Source organism: Thunnus maccoyii, chromosome 5, assembly GCF_910596095.1.
Source record: "Thunnus maccoyii chromosome 5, fThuMac1.1, whole genome shotgun sequence".
In the NCBI taxonomy this organism is placed as follows: domain Eukaryota; kingdom Metazoa; phylum Chordata; class Actinopteri; order Scombriformes; family Scombridae; genus Thunnus; species Thunnus maccoyii.
The window spans coordinates 1,375,365-1,397,573 of NC_056537.1; the positions used below are offsets into that span (position 1 = coordinate 1,375,365).

The 22,209-nt window shown below is 40.3% G+C and overlaps 1 protein-coding gene across 2 annotated transcripts in view; it reads right to left on the bottom strand.

The window, feature by feature from the left end:
• LOC121896819 (chemokine-like protein TAFA-5) overlaps window positions 1–22,209 on the bottom strand; it is a 54,495-nt gene that overhangs the window by 28,916 nt on the left and 3,370 nt on the right. For both annotated transcript variants that reach the window (XM_042410850.1, XM_042410849.1), the window contains exon 2: window positions 6,109–6,258. In XM_042410850.1, coding sequence (XP_042266784.1) covers window positions 6,109–6,258 — 150 coding nt within the window. The remainder of the gene's footprint in view (window positions 1–6,108; window positions 6,259–22,209) is intronic.

Genomic DNA, 22,209 nt, shown 5'->3' on the forward strand with positions numbered 1-22,209 from the left:
CCTCAACAAATACAAATACAAATACAAATACTGAGCTTTCTGCACATCTGTAGCTGCAAACAACAATTATATCTTTGATTATTCGTTGGTTTTGTCATAAAATGTTAAGATATTGAATTTACTGACATATATGACGAGTAAAGAGACGACAGCACTGAAACCATACTGAGTTAATGTTACCATGGAAACCTCCTAACACAGATTCAGTTCAGCTGGTTATAATCTGCTCTGATCAGGGTTTGTTATTGATTGTTAATAACTTTGTGTATCTTTTGAACGTCGTCTGCAGCTTGTTGTGTTTTTAACAGATTGATAGTGACGATAGTGAACTCCATGTTGTTGGTGATTTATGGATCCAGTGTCATGTTTGTCTCATTTTATTGTTTTTAAGATTAGTTCAAGAAAAGCAGAACTTTATTCATCACAAAGTCAAATACAGACATAAATACACTGAGCTGCAACTAACATTGACTTCTCTGATTCATCGTTTATAGTTTATAATTTCTTACATCCTAAAATGTTAAGATATTCAATTATTAGTAGTATAAGTATTTGGAATTTTTGCTTGAAGAATGAAGAAAAGATTAATTTTATTTCAATTGACTAATTACTAATGAATCGACTGATTGCAGCTCTAAAATATACAACATAACAAACTAGAATAGATGAAATGAAATAAAGGTAAATGAGGTGAACGTGGTTCTGATGTTCGGCTGCAGACAGAAACTGCCGCCTGCTTCGTGCTGTTTTATTCAACATGTTATTATTGATGCGTCATGTTTCTGTCAGATCCTCTAACATCTGTCTGCCCTCAGAATCAGCAGCTGTCAGCACTTTCTCTCTGTGCAGAGCGTCTGCTTTTATGTCCTTTTATGTCCCCGTGTGAGTCTTGTGTGGGTCTGATTTACAGACTGCACAGACCAGCGTACGTACATATAAACACATATAACAGCTCGTTAGCGGATGCTGCGCTAGTTTTTAACAAGGAGGTTATTTATTGCAAACTTGATACCTTTCATATTGTAAAACTGTAGCTCATCATCACAAGCAGAATCCTGCCAAAATGTTTTGTTTTCTGTGTTTTTGCTGTTTATTGGTCCAGTTTAGTTACTGCAGTATAGACGACATGTAGTCTGATGAGTCTGTACAGACAGTGGTGGTCATTTAACAGCTGTAGTTACTACGGCTGCAACTCGTTGTCATTATCAATTAATCTGTCAATTATTTTCCTGATGAATCAATTTGTTGTTTTGTCCATAAAATGTCAAAACAAAATGTGGATCAATGTTTCCTAAAGTCCAAGATGACGTCATCAAATGATAATCAGTTTACTGTCAGACGACTGAAGAAACCAGAAAAATTATTCATTGGACTTTTTAGAAAATGACTCAAAATAATTAATTGATTATCAAGATAGTTGCTGATTAATTTAATAGATGGCAACTAATTGATTAATCAACTAATTGTTGCAGCTGTAGTTACGTTGTAGAGTGAAACAATCAAAACATAGAATCAGTTCATAAAATATGAATAACCAACAGTATATAAAATGAGCTCAATCTTGACCAGCTACAACATTACAGTCAACTAACTAATGCATCAATAATTAAATATTATATCCATGTGTACATTATCCCCAAAAATATAATATAATGCTGACACCAGCTACTCTGCATAATCAGACGTGTAACTTTTGATACTTTAAGTATATTGTTTTTGTAACAATAGTAAGTACAAATATATAGATATAGATAGTGGCATCACTACTGTTACTTAAATGACTGATCTGAATACTAATCAGGTCTACGGGTCCCAGTTGAAAAAGTGTTTTTGTTTGTTACCTGAGATCACAACAGAAAACACAAACTGACATAAATACCAACATAAAGGTGACAGATGTGGGTTCAGTTTTACACTGAATACTTTATGAAATACAACTCTTTCTGCAGGACATTTATAATAATTTGTCATTCACATTGATCAAGGTTAAAGATCAGAGTGATCAATACATCAGATCAGCCTGCTCACCCATCATAGCTCCACTGTGTTCTTAACTGAACCCTCGGCTGCCTCTTGCATCACTAACATTTCTATTAGTGTTCTCTAATGTGCAGCTGGACTGATCTGCTGTCCACATACTTTTGGCCATATATTGATGAAGGGTAGCACAGCTGGTCTGATCATCTTTAATCTGACAGCCAGCAGCAGCTCTGACTGAGTGAAGAGGTCAGTTAGAGTTTAAGCTGTTTGAACATCTCCAAAAACTAAAACCAAAGCATCAGGGAGGAAAAAGTAGGAACTGGCTGACGAGACTCAGAAAACAGGTCACAGTGATCAGCAACGTTCTCACGATGAGTCTGCTGGTGAAAAAATATCCTCCCAAAGCAGCAGAACACATCCAAACCAGCTGTGATCCATAATGTTCAACCACGAACCCGTTCATCACCGACGTGAATCCGTTCAACACCGACGTGAACCCGCTCATCACCGACGTGAACCCCTTCATCTCCGACGTGAACCCGTTCAACACCGACGTGAACCCGTTCAACACCGACGTGAACCCCTTCATCTCCGACGTGAACCCCTTCATCTCCGACGTGAACCCCTTCATCTCCGACGTGAACCCGTTCATCACCGACGTGAACCCCTTCATCTCCGACGTGAACCCGTTCAACACCGACGTGAACCCCTTCATCACCGACGTGAACCCGTTCAACACCGACGTGAACCCCTTCATCACCGACGTGAACCCCTTCATCTCCGACGTGAACCCGTTCAACACCGACGTGAACCCGTTCAACACCGACGTGAACCCGTTCAACACCGACGTGAACCCCTTCATCACCGACGTGAACCCGTTCATCACCGACGTGAACCCCTTCATCTCCGACGTGAACCCCTTCATCTCCGACGTGAACCCGTTCATCACCGACGTGAACCCGTTCATCACCGACGTGAACCCGTTCATCACCGACGTGAACCCGTTCATCACCGTCGTGAACCCGTTCAACACCGTCGTGAACCCGTTCAACACCGACGTGAACCCGTTCATCACCGACGTGAACCCGTTCATCACCGTCGTGAACCCGTTCAACACCGACGTGAACCCCTTCATCACCGACGTGAACCCGTTCAACACCGACGTGAACCCGTTCAACACCGACGTGAACCCGTTCATCTCCGACGTGAACCCGTTCATCACCGACGTGAACCCGTTCATCAACATGAACCCGTTCATCACCAACGTGAACCCCTTCATCTCCGACGTGAACCCGTTCAACACCGACGTGAACCCGTTCAACACCGACGTGAACCCGTTCAACACCGACGTGAACCCGTTCATCAACATGAACCCGTTCATCACCGACATGAACCCCTTCATCACCGACGTGAACCCGTTCAACACCGACGTGAACCCGTTCAACACCGACGTGAACCCGTTCAACACCGACGTGAACCCTTTCATCTCCAACATGAACCCGTTCATCAACATGAACCCGTTCATCTCTAAATTTGTCTGATTTACATGTTGTATCTTGTTGACGAGCTATACGCTCATCTATCAGCTGAGCGTCGTTATCAGTAGAGTTTGGCCTGATTGTCTTGGCTGTAGGGAAAAAGTTGTTCTCTTTTAAGACAAATGTGAAAGAAAATATTTGAAGTTTTATTAAACTGAAGCTTTCTAGAGGAGACAGCAGCAGGACAGACTGAAACAACAGTGTGAACATCAGCAGCCTGTAACAACCGAGGCCCTCCAGCTGTTGTCATCGTCTCCAGATGGCAGAAACAGAAAGAGAAAGAAAGCCGGTGATGAAATGCGATGCAACTCTGAGCTGCGACTTTGTGAACCTGACAATCCAGATGAAGATTCTGCAAACTGGGAGACATCTGAACTCACTAATTCTTCATTTAACCCTGAAAACACTTCAGTCTATGGGAAGTATCCAACTGGTCCTTATGAATTATTCATATCTCTGTTTACATGATTCTAACAGTCTCTGGGTTTCTGATCATCTGTGTGCAGCTGTGTCTTGATTTCTCACCATCTCAGCCTTATCCTGGTTTTCAGAAACCTGGATATGATACGTGGTGTACTCCAGTAGAAACCAGGATATGATACGAGGTGTACTCCAGTAGAAACCTGGATATGCTACGTGGTGTACTCCAGTAGAAACCTGGATATGATACGAGGTGTACTCCAGTAGAAACCTGGATATGATACGAGGTGTACTCCAGTAGAAACCTGGATATGATACGAGGTGTACTCCAGTAGAAACCTGGATATGCTACGTGGTGTACTCCAGTAGAAACCAGGATGCGGTTGCGTGTGAACACCAGGAGCCAGATGCACAAAGACGGAAACATGCAGACACAGTATTTCCATCAGATTCATAAAGCCGTGCGTACGCATGGGTCTGTTTTATAAATCTCAATCATGGTGGAACTACGTGCACGAGCCTCATTTCTACTCCCACAATTATCCATAAACGGATGAAGACGCTCCTAATCAGCTGCTTTCATATCAACATGCTGTCTGTTCACCTGTCCATGAAAAAAAACACAAAAGAAGAAGTGCAGTTTCACCAACTGTGTTTAACCAGCGAGGTTCAACAGAACAGCTGTGATTACACTCAGCTGTGGTTATTGATAACGTCCATATCATTAATGCATCACATGAACCTGTAAACCATCATCAGCAGTCACATCTCAGAAACATAATCAATGATCAGTTTGTAGATCTCACACTCACTGTGTCACAACTAAGCATGAAATAAAAAGAATATTAACAAAAAATTAAATGATGCTTCCTGTATCAATTAAAACTGATCACAGAGAAGTAATTAATACGTTTATAGATGCACATTTGATTGGCATTTTACAGACTGCATTATAAACCTCATAAACCTCACATTCTGTGTTTATAGATACCTGTTTATATGCAGGAAGTGTATATGCATGTTTGAGGATTCTTTGCTGCCACAGAACATAAAGTCTGAGACAAAACTGCACACAGATGCTCCAAAAAAAAAAAAAAAAAAAAAAAAAAAAAAAAATTATATATATATATATATATATATATATATATATATATATATATATATATATATATATATATATATATATATATTGTTAGAATCATGTAAACACAGGATCCAGAATATGATCAAATCCAAGATAAGACTCAAAACCAGGATGACAGCGTGCATTAATTATCAGATAAATTCATGTAACAGGTTTATATTTAATCAATAATCTATTTTCCCCATCCCTGATCACTTTGTTATTATTTTTCATGTATATACATGTTTCTGTACATATTTATTTTGTGGAGCTTTTATCTTGTTAATTGTATTTTTTGTTGCGTGACCTTTGACATTTTGATGATGTCACTACCTCCGGGCCCTGCTGCGGAGACGTGAGTCCATCAACAGCAGTTAAAACACGAAACAGACAAACAAATCTCACTTTGCAAAGGTCATAAATGCTGTTTTATGTTGTCGTAATGTTTATTTCAGTGTGTTTATGTATTTTAATCGAGTACAGAAGTGTAACATGTTGGTTCACTGATCTCAAGCTCAGCTATCGGAGCATGGAGATGGTTTCTCCTGCTTTAAAAAAAGGTAGAAGACCTTAGAAGGTCATATGAAGCTGCTCTACTGATATTTTATTTCACACAGCAGTTGTCCTCGTCTCTTTCCTCATCATCCACTAACAGTGAAGAGTCAGACCGGACCGATGCTCGTATACTGGTTTCTACTGGAGTACTCCAGGTATCATATACATGTACTGAAACCAGGATAATGTGTTTACATGTGTAAAACAACCAGGATACTGGTGTTAAAGCACTACTGTCAAGGACCAGAAACTTTAGAACATGTGCTTGTTAGTTACAGGAAACAGCAGCGATTAGAGAGAACAGAAGCAGGAATTAAACTCTGTAATACGGCAGCGGTGGGAAAGGCTCTGCAGGATCTAATTAACTCCAGAAGATAGACAGATGCTCGCTACAGTAAAACTAAAACTGATTTCATTTACTGCTTGTCCCAGAATTTCAAAATCTCGTATTCTGGTTAAAGTCTGAGGACTGTCCACCGATCAGCATCTTACCGTCCACGCAGGCCGGTCTGGCTCGCGTCGTCCCGGCGATCTGTCCCTTCTTGCAGGCGCAGCGAGCCGTCTGTCGGGCGATGGTTCTCCTCGGCTGGCTGCTGTCTCGGTCCAGAGTGACGATCTCACAGGTTCCCGCCGCCAGCTGACCTGAAGGACGCACAGCAGGAAGTCACCTACACATAATGTTTTAACTGTTTTATACTCGCTCAGGTTCTCTTTTGCTGTTCTATTTAAATTGTTCAAACACGTCATGGAGGAGGATGAAGAGAGGAAGACGTAAATGTTTCAACTCATAAAGTTGAGACTCCATTTAACATGTGATGTGTATCTGGATATCTGATCTGGGAAAGTGAAAGTGTGTAAATGCAGAGTCAGCATCGTGTGATGTCTGATGTGTCAGTGTGTAACATGTTGGTGGTGAACCTACAGAGAATCATCAGTAACTCTGCAGCTCCTCTCGGCTTTACGGAGCTTTATAGTGAGTTTCAGCTCATTGTTTATCTGTCCAGCTGCAATTTTACTGTTCTGGTTCACTCTCAGCGTCTCATAGCGTCGTTTTGGCACCAAACAGCAAACAGACACAGTTAGCTGTAGACTAGCTGGTGAACCAGATATTTCCCTCAGGAGCTGGTAGAGAGCAAAAACAGCTAAAAGAGAGTGAATATTGGACAGAAACACGACTCCACATGAATGATAATGTTGCTCCGTAACTGCTGGATGTGGAAATAAGCAACTGTTTGCTGACAAGTTCAACATATCAACTTAAAAGCTGATGATGAGTCAAAGTTGTGATCAATACTTCACATCACAGGTGGCCATTAATGCAGAGATGAAGATCTGTGTGATGCAGCTGGAGAATCTGTTTCCATTAGAGGAGACAGATGAGAGTTCAGACTCTGTATCATCAGCTGAACCACTGACTCATATTTCTGCTAAACAGATTTATTTTCTGGCTCCACATGAAATTACCAAATAACTATTAAAATGATTTTGTGCTGGTGTTTGAAACCAGTTTACAAGTTTACAGGAGGAAAAACAGGTTTCACTGCTCATGTGGGCTCCTGACTGCTGGTTTAAGACACTTGAAAAACTGAACTCGTCCTTTAAGAATCAGGTTTTCACTCTGCGGCTGTGACGCTGAGCAAGAAGCAGTTTAGTGTTTGACTGACGGCTGCTGAATGTTTTCTGTCGTCACACACTCATCCAACATTTACAACTTTCTTCAATTTCAATTCAATTCAATAGACTTTATTTGTCCCGGCAGGTATATAAAGACAATAAAACATGTACAAACAGTGTTGGCTGTGTTGAGAAAGTGCAGTTTGTTGGAGTCTAGGATGGTGGAGGAAGGGTGTCAGGATGCTGAGACTAAAGAGACGAACTGTATCAGGAACAAATGTCTTTCTCCTTCAGACTGTTTAACGCTCAGAAGGCGTCGTCCACAGGGAACCAATCACAGTGAAGATGTTTAAGGACTGACAGCAGCAGATGAATGAAAACATAAAGGATGTTTTCAATAAAACAGTTGTAGGATGAGATGCTCCTGTTATCTCCACATGAGTTCAGCTTGTGGAGGAAGTTTTTTCTTTGATGGCACCTTTTTACAACAATCTCAGTATTTTCTTGAAATGATCGTTTGTTGTCAAGAGTGGTTCCCATAAACAAGATGAAGGTCAGACTCCCCCACCCATCCCCCCCGCCTTCATGCTGGTGAACCTCAATCAATACAGCCATGGACCAGGAGAACAGAGGGACCAGTTCTTCAGAAAGATTGAGGTCATTGGGGTGAAAGCCAGACAAACAACAGCATCATCATCATCATCCTCATCAACAACAAAAGCAACAACAGCAGCAGCTTCGCCGTCGTCTCTATCAGACTTTTCTGAAAACATTTTCCAGCAGGACAGAAGAGTCGACGTCTGTCCATCCAATACGATTTGAACAGACAGACGTGATGAAGCAGAGATGAGGATATTAATGAGAGTCTGGAAGGTGCAGGTCACGTGACCATCAGAGGCAGCCAATAGCATCAGTGTGTAAAACAATAATAGGAGCCAAATGTGCTGCTGATGTAACCAGAGGGTTCAAAGTTATTGAAGGCGTTTTCATTGGCTGTGACTCAGGTACACAGGAAGGTGTTTGACCTTTGACTTATATTGTAGGAGCCAAGGAGGCCGCGGCGCCCGCCAAAAAGCCAGCGCCGCCCCAATGAGCGCCCGATGGAGGAGGCCAACGCTGAGAAGCAGCAGCAACACATCGCCGTGGAGCCGCGGTTTGCTGGTCATGCTGTAAGTTGTGTTTGTTTACTGTATTGTATTGCATTACTAGTAAAAGTCCTTAACCAGCTGTTTCCATATCAACATGCTGCCTGTACAGCCGTCAATGAAACAAACACAAAAGAAGAAGAAGTGCAGTTTCACCAACTGTGTTGCAGCAGCGAGGTTCAACAGTCAGAACAGCTGTGATCATTAATTCATCACATGGACCCGTAAACCATCACCAGCAGTCACATCTCATCAATGTCATCAATGATTAGTTTGTAACTCATATCTACACTGACTTGTTTGTCCGTTTGGGTTAATTATGTCCCGATTAAGGATCAAAAAGAACATTAACAGCAACGTGACGCCTCCTGTGTTAATTAATCACAACTAACTAAATCTTTTTATTGCCTTTATGTTTTTAGTTCATATTGTGCTCACATGATTGAACCTATTGGGGGTCAATAAGATCAATACATCTTGGCCCAGGTGTCTCCTAACAGGTGACTTTAGTCATAACTTCACAGGTCCTCTGGTTGACGTCCCGACTGTCAGACCGAAGCGTCACTCGGGAGGTTGTGAAGTGAGAAGTGTTCGCTGTCAGCAGAGTCTTTGTGAAACATGAATGAAGGAACGATGATGTTGTTTCTATCTGCTGTCCATCAGGTGACGTTCTGTTCAGGAGCTTTAACGTCTGTGTGACGTCATGAAGGTTTTTATGAAGACTAAAAGTTGGAACGTCTCATCTTCTGCTGCACAGAGTTTGTTGTTTTTAAATCTTACAAAATCCAATTTATTTTCCATCCCTGCTGATTATTTTATAAATAAACAGCATCAGTGTTCAGACTGATTGAAACATCCAGCTGTGATATTTTTATTAACCATCAACATCCAGTTAAAACATCTGAGTCCTGAACCACAGATCAATACAACAGAAAACATCTTTTGTTCCTGCTGATTATTAATCACTAACATCCAGTGATGATTTTCACCAGAAACATCAAATCTGTTCACTCAAAATATTCAAATTATTACAATATCTTAAATCAGAGTGTTGCACTATTTCACTTTACTAATGCAGCAGTGACAGTTTGATTAATGAGTAATATGAGACACTGAATAATAACAGTCACATTAAACTATAATCCTTAAAGGGTAACTACACACTAAACTGTAGGTCTATGTTGGTATATGGTGTTAATATGTTGTTGAAAAATCAACTGTATTATGTGTAAAAACTACTTTTTCTGCTCATAATTAGCTTATTTCTGTCTGCTTGGATTTGTAAATTCAGTTCAGCTGAACTCTCTAAAACATGACGTAACAGGAAAACTCGGAGGAATATTTCATAACAGCTGCTGCCAAGTATAAATATCACAACGCTGCTCACCGTGGCTGCAGTTTGTGCCTCTCACTGAGCTGCCGGTAGCGTTAGCGAGTCTGATAAGAGACGCCAGAGACAACCGTGATTATACAAAATAAGCCAAAAGATTTATTCCTCTTCTGTGGCAGTAAACACAACTCACAGCCCCGCAGATAACTAACGGTGATGTATTCAGAGCTTTACAAGATATTCAGGGCTGATGACAGTAACAGTAACATGATAAACAGCAGGGCCACGGCTACATACTGATCCCCCCCCCCCTCCCCCTCCAGCTCAACTACAGGCACCACAGACACTCTTACAAAGGGCTGAATGTGTTTCCAGCAGCTGCTAACGGCTGTTAGCTCTGACTAGCATGACCTGACTCAAGTAGCCACAACAAAAGGAGACACAGCATGTTGAACTTTAACAAGTTTATTAAAGCAAATGAAAACCAATTAAAAAAGGTAACTTAAGTAATTAAAGTATAGAGTGATGAGCTGCAGCTGGGACACACTCAGGTGATCCAGGTGAGCTAACGAGCACCTGCAGCGGGCAGACGGACAGGTGACAGCCGTCATCACACTACCAGCTCCTCATCTGTTCATGCTACACTGAGCGGTGGGTAGTCGGTGTCGCCCCCTACAGTCCTCGTCCTGCATCTTTACACTGTGCTGGGAGCAGAGTTTGGATGTGTAGTTACTCTTTAAAACTGCAGGAGGATTCAGGAGGAGAGCAGCTGGTGTATCTGTTTACAGCGCAGCCAAACAAACTTATAGACTAAAGTTCAGACAGACGTCGGTCAATAATTGAAACTGATTTAAAAAAAAAAAAAAAAAAAAATTTAAAATCTGCTAAAAACTACTCAGCTCTGTAACCACTGACTCTAACTTTCACAGTCTCATGAATGCAAATAATCTTTAATTTAACAAGTTTACATTATTAATTTCTAGTTGACATTGTGTGTGTGTGTGATGTGCTACTGTGCGTAGTTTTGTATTATGTGTATTATGTGTTTTTTGCTTTGTAGTGTTTGTTATGTTTTAACTGTGACCTGATGAAGGGACTGCAGATAGAAATTAGCTTTAAGCTAACTCTGGTTCAGTACATCACATGCTAACATTTATGTTTAACACTGTACATGCTCACAATAAATACATAAATAAATAAACGTCATGTTGTGCACAGTGTGAGTGTTTTTGTTCTTAAATGAATTAAAAGAAATAAACAACAACAACAACAACATATATCAGTCATGTTTCTGCTGCACTGCTTTACGGCTCCGTAATGAAAAATCCTGAAAAAAAACTGGCCGGTCCAGGGATCATCAGATAATTCGTAATTCATTTGTAATTTAAAAACAAAAAAAAAACAAAAAAACGAATTGGCGAAAACCAAAACCGGGCGGGTTTGATTAGTTTTTCTTTATTTGATTCTGACGCCAAAAACATTTGTTTTGAAACAAATAACAGATTTACTGTTTTTGAATTACAAATGATCCGATGATACCTGGACCTTGAAGCTAATCGTTGACTCCTGCTGTAACTACTCCTACATCTACAGGTGAGGATCATTATTAAAATATATGTCATCTCTTGGTCTAATATAAACCCTGAGCTACAGAAAGCCAGAAAGGTTCAGTTTAAACAACAAACACAGTGAACTAACTGTCTGCTTCATAAAATCCACATAGAAGCTTCTTCTCCACTGCAGACTGTCTGCAGTTTAAATGAAGCTCATAATTACACCTGACAGCCTGGATTAACACGACCTCTCCCTCCTGTTAGCCTCCAGGCTACATGGAAGCTAATAAACCGTCTCATCTCCATCTGAGAGCTGCTGTGATGAAGGTTATCACCTCCTCCTCCTCCTCCTCTGTATGAATACACACAGTCAGACCTCTGTGAGCTCTGCGGGATCAGCGGTGTACTTTCACGTTTAAAAAAGGGTCAAAGGTGACGGTGGAAAGTGTCGGAGCATCATATCTGACTGACTTATTTATCTTCTAATGTTAAACAGAAACCGTCGTCTTTTGATGCTCAGGTGACTGAAGCGCTGCAGTCCTGCCGAGACATTTAACTGAGGTCATATTCAGATGTAGAAAAGGTCATCATGCTTTTATCATCATCATCCTCATCATCATCCTCATCATCATCCAGACTCGACTAAACACTTTACTGGGGTCCAAGTAGAAGAAACATCCAAAGATTAAAACGCTGCTGCTGCTTTTAACACGTTCTGAGAGACGCAGCTCCAGTCCAACGTGACAGGATGAAGCAGCCAGTTATAGTTATTAAATATTAAATATTATCGTATATTCAGTCACTGATCTTTGTGTTGAGCTGCAGATATTTAACTCGTATTTCTCCTCTTATAAAGACGTTTTCTCTTCAACCAGTAATCAAGATCAACAGCAGAAACTTTTCATTTGTGCTCCAGAAACAATTTAACCATAATAATCTAATATACAGTAACTGCCCATACATCCACAGAAGAAGATTATTAATTAGCAATAATTAATTAGCCTTAAATTATTAAGGCTGCTTACAGTGTCTTGGTCTAAAATAACGTCAAGTGTTTTACAAAGAGCATAAAAGACATCAAGCCAGAATATAAAAAAACAAGTGAAAATACATTTAAATATGTTAAAGTGTTGAATTTGGAAATAAAAAGCTAAAAAAGGGAATAAGACATAAAACAAGAGAATAAAAGTAACAGTGCAGTGTAAAATATTAACCCTTAATGTGGTTTAATGAAAGGCAGCAAACAGAAAAGTCTTCAGCTGTGATTTAAAGAACTGAGAGTTGCAGCAGACCTGCAGTTTTCTGGGAGTTTGTTCAGATATGTGGAGCATAAAAACTGAACGCTGCTTCTCCAGGTTTAGTTTGGACTCTGGGGACAGAAAGCAGACCTGATCCAGACCTGATCCCAGACCACCTGAGAGGTCTGGATGCTTCATAATGTAGCAGCAGATCAGAAACCATTCAGTGCTTTATAAACCAACAGCAATATCTTAAAACCTTTCACAGACAGGAAGTCAGTGTAAAGATCTGAGAAGTGGACTGATATGATCCACTGTCTTGGTCTTAGTGAGGACTCGAGCAGCAGCGTCTGAACCAGCTGCAGCTGTCTGATCGACCTGTGAAGACGCCGTTACAGTAGTCGAGTCTACTGAAGATAAATGCAGGACCAGTTTTTCCAAATCCTGCTGAGACATAAGTCCTTTAAATTCTTGATATTATTCTTCAGGTGATGAAGCTGACTTTTCTACCTGGACAATTACAAAAAGTCAAATGAAGCGTTCAGAGCGGCATTTTTGGACCTTTTATAAATAACAAAACCACAAAAATCAGAATATGAACCCTTTAAACTTCAGTCAGGTGGTGATTTAACAGAGAAAAACAAGATTCAGTGCAGCAGTCATCCACTGATCACATGGTTGGTGTCTTATAAACACTTTGGGTGACAAGTCGACTTTTTATTTGACTTATGGTGAACCCTCAGAGCGGCTGAGATCAGACCTGCTGCAGGAGACGCGGCGGAGCTTCCTGCAGTAATTAGGATTCAGCGTGCATGTAGATGATGTAAGAGACGCTGCTCGCTAACAGGTATCCCATGGTAACCAGAGACAGCAAGCAGACCAGCGGCCGCTCTCCGTTTGCTCATTAGCTGCAGCTCATCGTCGGCCGTCTTTAACTCTCCGTCTGCTGCAGAACACCGTCTCTGTCGGTGTGAGCAGAGGATGCTGGGAGACGACGGTCGAGCAGCACGTCAGCCGGAAACATGATTAAAGAGACGGAGAAGCAAAAACAAGAAGCTGCAGGTTTGTTGTGGATGTTAAAACTCCTTTAATGAGGTTTTATCTCAGCTGAGAGTTTCATATTTAAACTGCACTTCAAAATGTGTTTCACATCCAGAGGTGGAAATAAGTACATTAACTTAAGTACTGTGTTTAAGTACAGTTTGAGGTACTTGTACTTTACTTGAGTATTTCCATGTGATGCTACTTTCTACATTTCAGAGGGAAATATTGTACTTTCTACTCCACTACATTTATTTGACAGCTTTAGTTACTTTTCAGATGAAGATTTGACACAATGGATAATATAACAAGCTTTTAAAATACAACACATTGTTAAAGATGAAACCAGTGGTTTCCAACCTTTTTGGCTTTTACTGTAGTGGGATTTTTTCATGCAGGACTTTAACAGAGTATTTTTATATTGGTACTTTTTTTTTTCTTGAACACAGCTGTTCTGTAAGGAAACCAGCTCCCAGCCACAAAAAGAAATAAAAAGACAAATAATATTCACTTGGAGAAACCTCACAAGGTGTTGCACGATGGGAAACGTCCCCTTAATGAAAAAAATGCCTCTTTAATATGTATACAAAATAAAGCCTGCAGGTGTTTGGCTATCGATGGGCATTAAGAACAACCCGATGCAGGACACTTGGTTTATTTTATGGTATTCACTCAAATCAGAAAGAAAAAGACCATAAAGAAGAAACAGAAGAGTTTCTGTCTGCAACCAGCGGAGAAAAGAACAGAGTGACCACGGCGTGCAGTTTCTCTCCTTTCTTAAACCCCAGAAAAAGGGCGTCGTCACACCCCGATTGGCCGAGAGGAGAACGAGAACAAACCCAGCTGCTCTCAATCACTAACTGGGAGCCAGTCCTCCCACTCTGCACACAGGTGATCTGCATAAACCCTCCAGTCAACCCTGACATGCAACTATCTGAATTCGTAACGGGGAGACAGAGAAACGACAGCAAGTCCCACGAACGGGTGACTGCTACACTCTCAGCTGAATAAAGGATCTGAATGTTTCCTCCATCACTGTTCAGATCATACAAGAAAACATTTCACACACTTCATTCATGATCCATCTGTGAATTTAGGAGCTTTTCTATTGTAAAAAGCTTCTCTGTGTCTGTGTTGCTGAAGGGACTGATGAACATACTCAGTGGATTTAACTGTCTGTAAATATAGTGAAGTGTACTGACTTACATCAATATTTACCCTAAACTTCCATCTTTCCCCCGAACTTTAAACCTGCATTAACTGATGAGTTTTTGACCATTTGGGGGAAACAAGCAGTGAACAACAACTCTGACTCATCATCATCTTTAAGTTGATATGTTGAACATGTTAGTAAACAGTTGTTTATTTCCACATCCAGCAGTTACGGAGCAACATGATCCTCCCATTGATAATGTCAATAATCACATGTGGGGTTCCTCAGGGTTCTAGTCTTGGTCCTTCATAGTTTCAATCTGGTTAAAGCTGCCTGAACTTGTTTTCAGCAGAATAGTCTGTAAAAACTACTTCTGTCATATTATCATCTTATAAAGTACTTGTGGCTAACATGTTAGCAAACAGTTGTTTATTTCCACATCCAGCAGTTACGGAGCAACATTATCATTCATGTGGAGTCGTGTTTCTGTCCAATATTCACTCTCTTTTAGCTCTGTTTTTGGTCTCCACCAGCTCCTGAGGGAAATATCTGGCTCTTTAGCTGCTAAATGCTCCACTATGTTCACCAGCTAGTCTACAGCTAACTGTGAGCAGGTAGTGTTCAGCGGCTTTTTACAGCTTTTTCTCTGAAAACGACGCTATGAGACGCTGAGAGTGAACCAGAACAGTAAAGTTGCAGCCGGACAGATAAACAATGAGCTGAAACTCACTATAAAGCTCCGTAAAGCCGAGAGGAGCTGCAGAGTCTCTGATAGGTTCGTGCTTAGTTCCCTTATATGACAATTATGTTTTTCTGAATGTGAAAATGTTTCTGTCTGATGAAACGTGTTCTCTGATGGCTTCAATCATAATGTTTCACTTTCCTGCCAGCAGTCAGATTTAGTTTTAAAAAATGAAAAATGTTCAACATATCTGCTCCGTAAACTTCTTTTATCTATTTTTTATATCATTTCTGTGTTTGTCAGCAGTAAACGTGTGACGACTTCTTCGTGTATGTTGGTTTGAATGAATCACAGATGAAACTGTTGCAGCATCAAACATCTCGCTCACGTTTAAACAGAATAATGAAATGACTTTGTTTTCTCTGCTCGTATTGTTGTTTTCTGTCCGATCACAGCTGACACGTCGTTTACTGCAGGAGATAAACTGACATCTGGTTGATACGAGCTGTTATTATACGACGTCTCTTTTAATTCCCTGAATATTGAAAATAAGAACAACAAACAATCACAGAACCGGAAAACTGGAGGGAAAGAAAACAATGATGAGGCTGAAACTGTTTGCTGCTGGTTGATGAATCTGTTATTGTGAAACAATCAGACGACCGCTCAGTTTACCGTCCCACCAGATCAGCTGATCGATCAATAAACAGATTCTGATTGAGCGTTTTGATACGTCGTGGTTCCTTCCTGAGACAGATACAGAAGCCTTTTCTGAAGCGGCTCAAATCCAGTTGATTTGCTGCTGTCAGAACAGTCGGATCGGCGTTTGTTTGGATGTTTTAACGTCTCCACGTATCACCATCATCATCATCATCATCATCACTCAGCTAAACATAAACATCAACAGCGACGAGGTCGACGGAGAGACGTTGTTGGACGTTTATGGAGAAACTTTTATTCAACGAATCATAAACTGTCGTCCATGTTTATGATCTGATGTTATTGTTGTTATTCTGTGCTGGTGTGGCAGGTTTCACTACTGGAGGCGGATACATGTCACTTACAAACATCAACACAAAGAGATCAGATCTGACTGGATGTGTTTAGGAGACCTTAAAGATCCCGTCCACACATGTATGAAGACGTATAAATACTCTGCTTGGAACAATAATGTGTCTGATTTGGTTTTTCCACCCAAAAAAAGTATAAATACCACATTAAAATCCTTAAAATGACATCTATTCCTTCTTCCTCTTTAAAGACCTACAACATATGAATATATAAATACTATAAAAATATTCAGTAGGTAAAAAAAAAAGTATTTTAAGTGAATGATAAAAGCTGTTAGAGTTTAAAAACATTGTACAAGATATAATGTGTGAATGTTCACAGTAAAAACATGTAAAGCTGCAACTAACAGTTTGTATTTATTATCAATTAATCGATTCGTCGTTTGGTCTTTAAAATGGTGAAAAACGTGCATCAGAGACGACGTCATCAAATGTCTCGTTTTGTCCACAACTCAAATATTTTCAGTTTATTGTCAAAGAGACTAAAAAAAACAGAAAATATTCATGTTTAAGAAGCTGGAAGCAGAGAATATGAAGCTTTATTTTATTATTAATTGATTAAAAAATGGCGACTAATTTAATAGTTGGCGATTAATTGATTAATCGACTGATCGTTGCAGCTCTAAACGTGTCGATTCATTGAAACTTTTCTTTCATTTTGAAGACGTGAGCGTCTCATCCGGCAGATGATGCAGCTCCTCGGAGGAAGAGGAGGAGGAGGAAGAAGAGGAGGAGGAGGAGGAGGAGGAAGAGGAGGAGGAGGAGGAGGAAGAGGAGGAGGAGGAGGAAGAGGAGGTGACTGGATGGAGGTTAACCAAACCTCCTGAGACCGTTTCTGACAAAACAGCTAAATTAACGACAGGACTAAGAGCGTCTGAACGACCTTCAGGTCATTTAAAGCGGAGAAAAGAAGCAGACAGACACATAAATATGGACAGAGACTCTCCTCCTGGTTCCACTCACCTCCACAGACTGTTGTAAATCTGTATCTTCATAAATGTTCATTAAGCTGTTTAATCAGTGTATGAACTGAACAATGTCACTTATCATAAAATCACATAAAGTTATAACTGATAACTGTACGATGAAACATTGGTGGAATATTAAAATAACATGTAACAACCTGTTGACTTTATACACTATATACATTTATTACATTTATTACATTTATTACATATGAAATATATTTATATTTATGATAATGTTTGAAGATGTTTGAATTTATGTTTAAAGTGTTTCTGAATGTTTCATCTTCTCACTAAAAATGTTTAAAATCACCTGATTGTTTTAACTTTGCTGTGAATATTTATTCATCAGGAGCACGTTTAATGAGGAATTATTAAGAAAACTAAACTATATTTTTTCTGAATATTTATATGTGATACACTGATATATAATATTATCACAGTGATGCCTTCAGTTTGTGGTTCTTTAGTGTGAAACTCTGAAGAACCACAAAGTCAAACCTCAGACGTCCCAAACAAACAAATTATATTTATTTATATTTATTACAACTTTGGCACGAAACGCTTTTCAGAAACTGATAAAACACGAACGTCATGTTAGAGCTGGATCCTCCTGAAGCTACTGGACGCAGCTCAGGTTACTTCACTTTATTTAAGACGTCTTTCTTTTGTGTCTTTTGGTTTTTGACTAAAAATATGCAAAATTTTTAATCTTCAACTGAAACACGTTCAGTTTTTACTTTTTTATTAATGTTATAGTTTTTATAACTTGAAGTTTCAAGTTATTTTTCCTTTTGAAGTTGTGTCGAACCACATGAAGTTTTACATGAGCCTAACTAGAGACCAGAGATGTACAGAGAGTCCAGTATTAGTATTTGTTGAGGCAGCAAAATTATTTGTATTTGTATTCTAATAAAAGTGGAAAGAGGCTTAAAAATCCTGTTTTTGTTTTTATTACGCTTTTAATTTTAGACAGTTAAAGTGTTACAATAAGTGTTCATGAATAAACGACCTTATGAAGGAGGTCCCCACATCATAGACGACTGTACTGACTACTGAGTTAAAACTTTACTCATCACCTCATCGCAGACAGACCTCTACCTATTTATACACCCATAACACACAGACAGCACAGCCTGTAACATGTAGAACTTCAAAGGTGATTCTTGCTTTACACTTTTCATTTATTGCCTATTTTTTACAACCTGACAGTGGAAAGAAGAAGAGGAACAACAGGTTAGAGTCTGTTGGGACTGATCAGAGGAGAGACACTGAGAGAACGATGTAACCGACCTGCAAACTGGTATTTGACATGTTTGGTTTTTTTCTTCCCAAAAACAAATAACTTTTAAAATATTTGTATGACACAAATATTCATATAATGCCGAATAATGTATGTGTATTCGGGTACACCCCTACTAGAGACTGAATACAGTTTATTAAACACTCAACAAGATCACAAAGACTCAACAAAGCCTGAACTCGATCACGGCCCACGTCGATCCGAAACCCAAAGACGGAGACACAACCAGCAGGACACCAAACCAGGTCAGTGCAGGAAGTGACCTCAGAACACCTCATCAGGAAGATAAAAGTTCACCAAAGAGTTTCAGGAGGTTTATTCTGTCGTCTCCTCTTCATCGATCAGCTCAGTGTGAAATACTTTAATGAACACAAACTGCAGACTGACTGTAATTCCCTCCTGCTCTGCTCATAAAGCTCATTTAGATCCTGGAAACAAGCCTATTATTATACAGCAGACACACTGTTGTGCCTCTGGTGTAGAAAGCTTACCTCAGGAGCCTTCAGAGTCCAAATTAATTCTCAATGCTCCATTAAGTCAAGCATATATTCATGGGAATTATGAACACACTGCATCTGAATGAAAGAGAAAATCAGCAGCTGAGAGGAAAGAAAACACAAACAGAAATTAACGAAGCAAAAAGCTGCGGAGGGTGTAATTGGATTTGAATAAATTCATGTGGAGGAGGAACGTCAGCGAGCGGCCCTGAGCGTGACTGACGACGCCTGAAACTGAAGCTGGTTTCTCTCTCTATTTATTTATTTTAATTCATATCTCAGCCGCACAACATAAAAGTGTCCTGACGCCCTCAGCTCGCCGAGAGACACAAAGACGAGATGATCATCCGCCGTGTGACGGAGGAATCACTACCAAAGAGTCTCTGCAGCAATAATACAGTGAACTCAACAGAGGAGCCAAACTTGGGGATTTAAAGCTGTTATTAATTTCCTGTTCTGATGTCAGATGTTAAACACGCTCAACGTTCAGAAACTTGAAGGTAACATATGTAGAAAGTCAAAATTCAGGGCTTCAACCTGCTCCGAACGCTTCATATGTGAAGGTTTTTTCTACCTTGCTGACGAGCTGATGTCAACTCATCACCATAGACTGTATAAAAACATGGACGTAGTTACCGTGACGACACTCGTCGGTTTCTGAAGAGCGGTTTTGAAGCTCAAAGTGAGCCGCTCCGGCCGTCGCCATCTTGGCAGTGCGTGACGCTGCCTAACTCCCAGCCAATCAAAAATGGGCAAAGAGGCGGGGCCGAACGGCTGAAACAAGCCACCTAGTGGCTGGCGGACCTGTCACTCAAAGCAGCCATGTCCTTCATTATGCAGAACTTTACGGCTTAATAAAACTTAAACAGGTGAGTTATAAAAACATTCCCCCCCCGTACAGTTGTCATGAAAGAGGAAATTAGCTACAGAGACCTAAACCGTTGTTTGTACCAGACTGTAAACATGTTTATTTCTGCTGTAAAGTTGGGTATTGTAACATGGGGGTCTATGGGGATTGACTCGCTTTTGGAGCCTCAAGTGGTCGTTCAAGGAACTGCAGTTTTTGGCTTCATGTTTCAGCCGCGGATGTTGCTGCTTGCTCATCACACATGCTCATGAACGGCCGTCCGTTCGTTCTGTAGCCTTGGTTGCTAAGGTGGTTGCTAAGGTGTTGTTCATGTTGTCCACTCAGATGTGATTCAGCTCCAACATGTACAGTATATAATCGTATATAAAGAGTCTCACAGGCTGCACTGAGGACTGTATTTCAACTCTCTGGACTCTCTTGTGTCTTATTGCTCACAGAAATAAAACAAATAAAAAACGAATCATTTTATTTCACCTATAGAGTACAGAGGAGCCCCTCTAGCAGAGGAAACCAAACACATTCAATCAGCTGGAAGTCTGAAGACGTGATGAAGAAGACGTCCAGCTGTGACGTCAGTTATGAACTGGACGACGTCTGCAGGAGCATCAAAGCTTCACAGTGAAAAGTCTGTTATTGTAGAAGATGTTTCAGGGATCTCAGTGTTGTGCTTCAAGTATCCACAGAGTCCAATTTCAAAATAAAACTTTATTAAATCCTCAGTGAGGCTGTACGCAGGACGCCAGGATGACATGAGGAGGAATTCTGTTCAATCGAGAGCTCAGATTATAAACTCAAGAGCATGAAAAAGTTGTTTTCTCTGGTTTCTGCAATACAACATGAACTTACATGTAATTTTAACATATATGATCAAGGTGCTGCAGATGTGACTGAAGAGTTTCAGCTCATCAAATCACTTCACTTATTATTTATAGTCAAAGTTTTTTAATGATTTAATGATTGTTTTCTGCCAAAACAAACTTTATTACTATTATTAAACTGTTCTCATTCATTAATTGTATCTGTTCTACTTTGTGGTTTTTTTCAGTCACTGTTAATGGTTCCCAGTACTCGGGACCCGGGATCAACCACAGCTGACAGCTCCAGGATGTTCTCGGACTGAGAGGTTGAATCTCGAACACTGAAGTCAAAAGGTGTGGTTTTGGTGGCACGACAGTGAAATATGAAAATAAAGAAATACAGATAATGACTCTAAATCTATCAGCTGTTAAAGATGAAGATGAAGATGAAGATGAAGACTCGTCAGAACGGCTCAACTGTGTTTTAATGCTGCTGCGAGTCTGTTCTGATTCGATGTCAGACTGTCTGGAGGTTCATCATCTGGTCTCATTCAGACGTGACTCCTGTTTCCCCTTCAATTCACCTCAGTCTCCTGTTCTCTGAGTATCAGCTGGAGAGATAAACCCACCAACGTCATCATCATCATCATCATCATCATCATCATCAAACACCAACTCATGATGAACATGTAGTCTGAACCTCCTGAGCAGATCATCTCCTCCCAACTACAGGCAGACCAGCAGACACCAGGAGGCCAGAAGAAGAGATTTAAAGAGTCCATGAAGAGGATCTCCGACTCTACCGAGCAGGTCCACCGACATCCACCAGCAGCACCAAGCATCCAGGATCACTGATGATGATGAAGCTAAATCTTTATCCCAACAAGTCATAAACATGACCAACCAGAGACACCGTCTGACCCGAAGCTGCTGAACATCATCCAGGCAGCAGTTACACCTTCCTAAAATATATGAGTAGTAGACCTTTATATCCAACTCTGTCTCCTAGAAACTACGTTCATATACGACTCAATTACACCAGTAAAAAACGTTTTGCTAGAAACGTAACGCTGCTCAATCACATTTTCTCTCAACATGATGAGAAAATGTTGATTATTGTATTTGTGAAGTTGCAGATATGTTGATACTGAAGGTCTGAGTGAAATCTGGTTTATTTTCCGTCAGAGTCTCAGATGTTGCAGTAAAACATCAGCTGGTAGAAACTGTGTTTGTGTTCAGACTCTGATGAACCAGATCCTGGTCTCTGTTTAATACAACAGCAGCATCTGAACCAAACCTGAACACACACACAGGACTCCACCCCGACCTCTGACCTC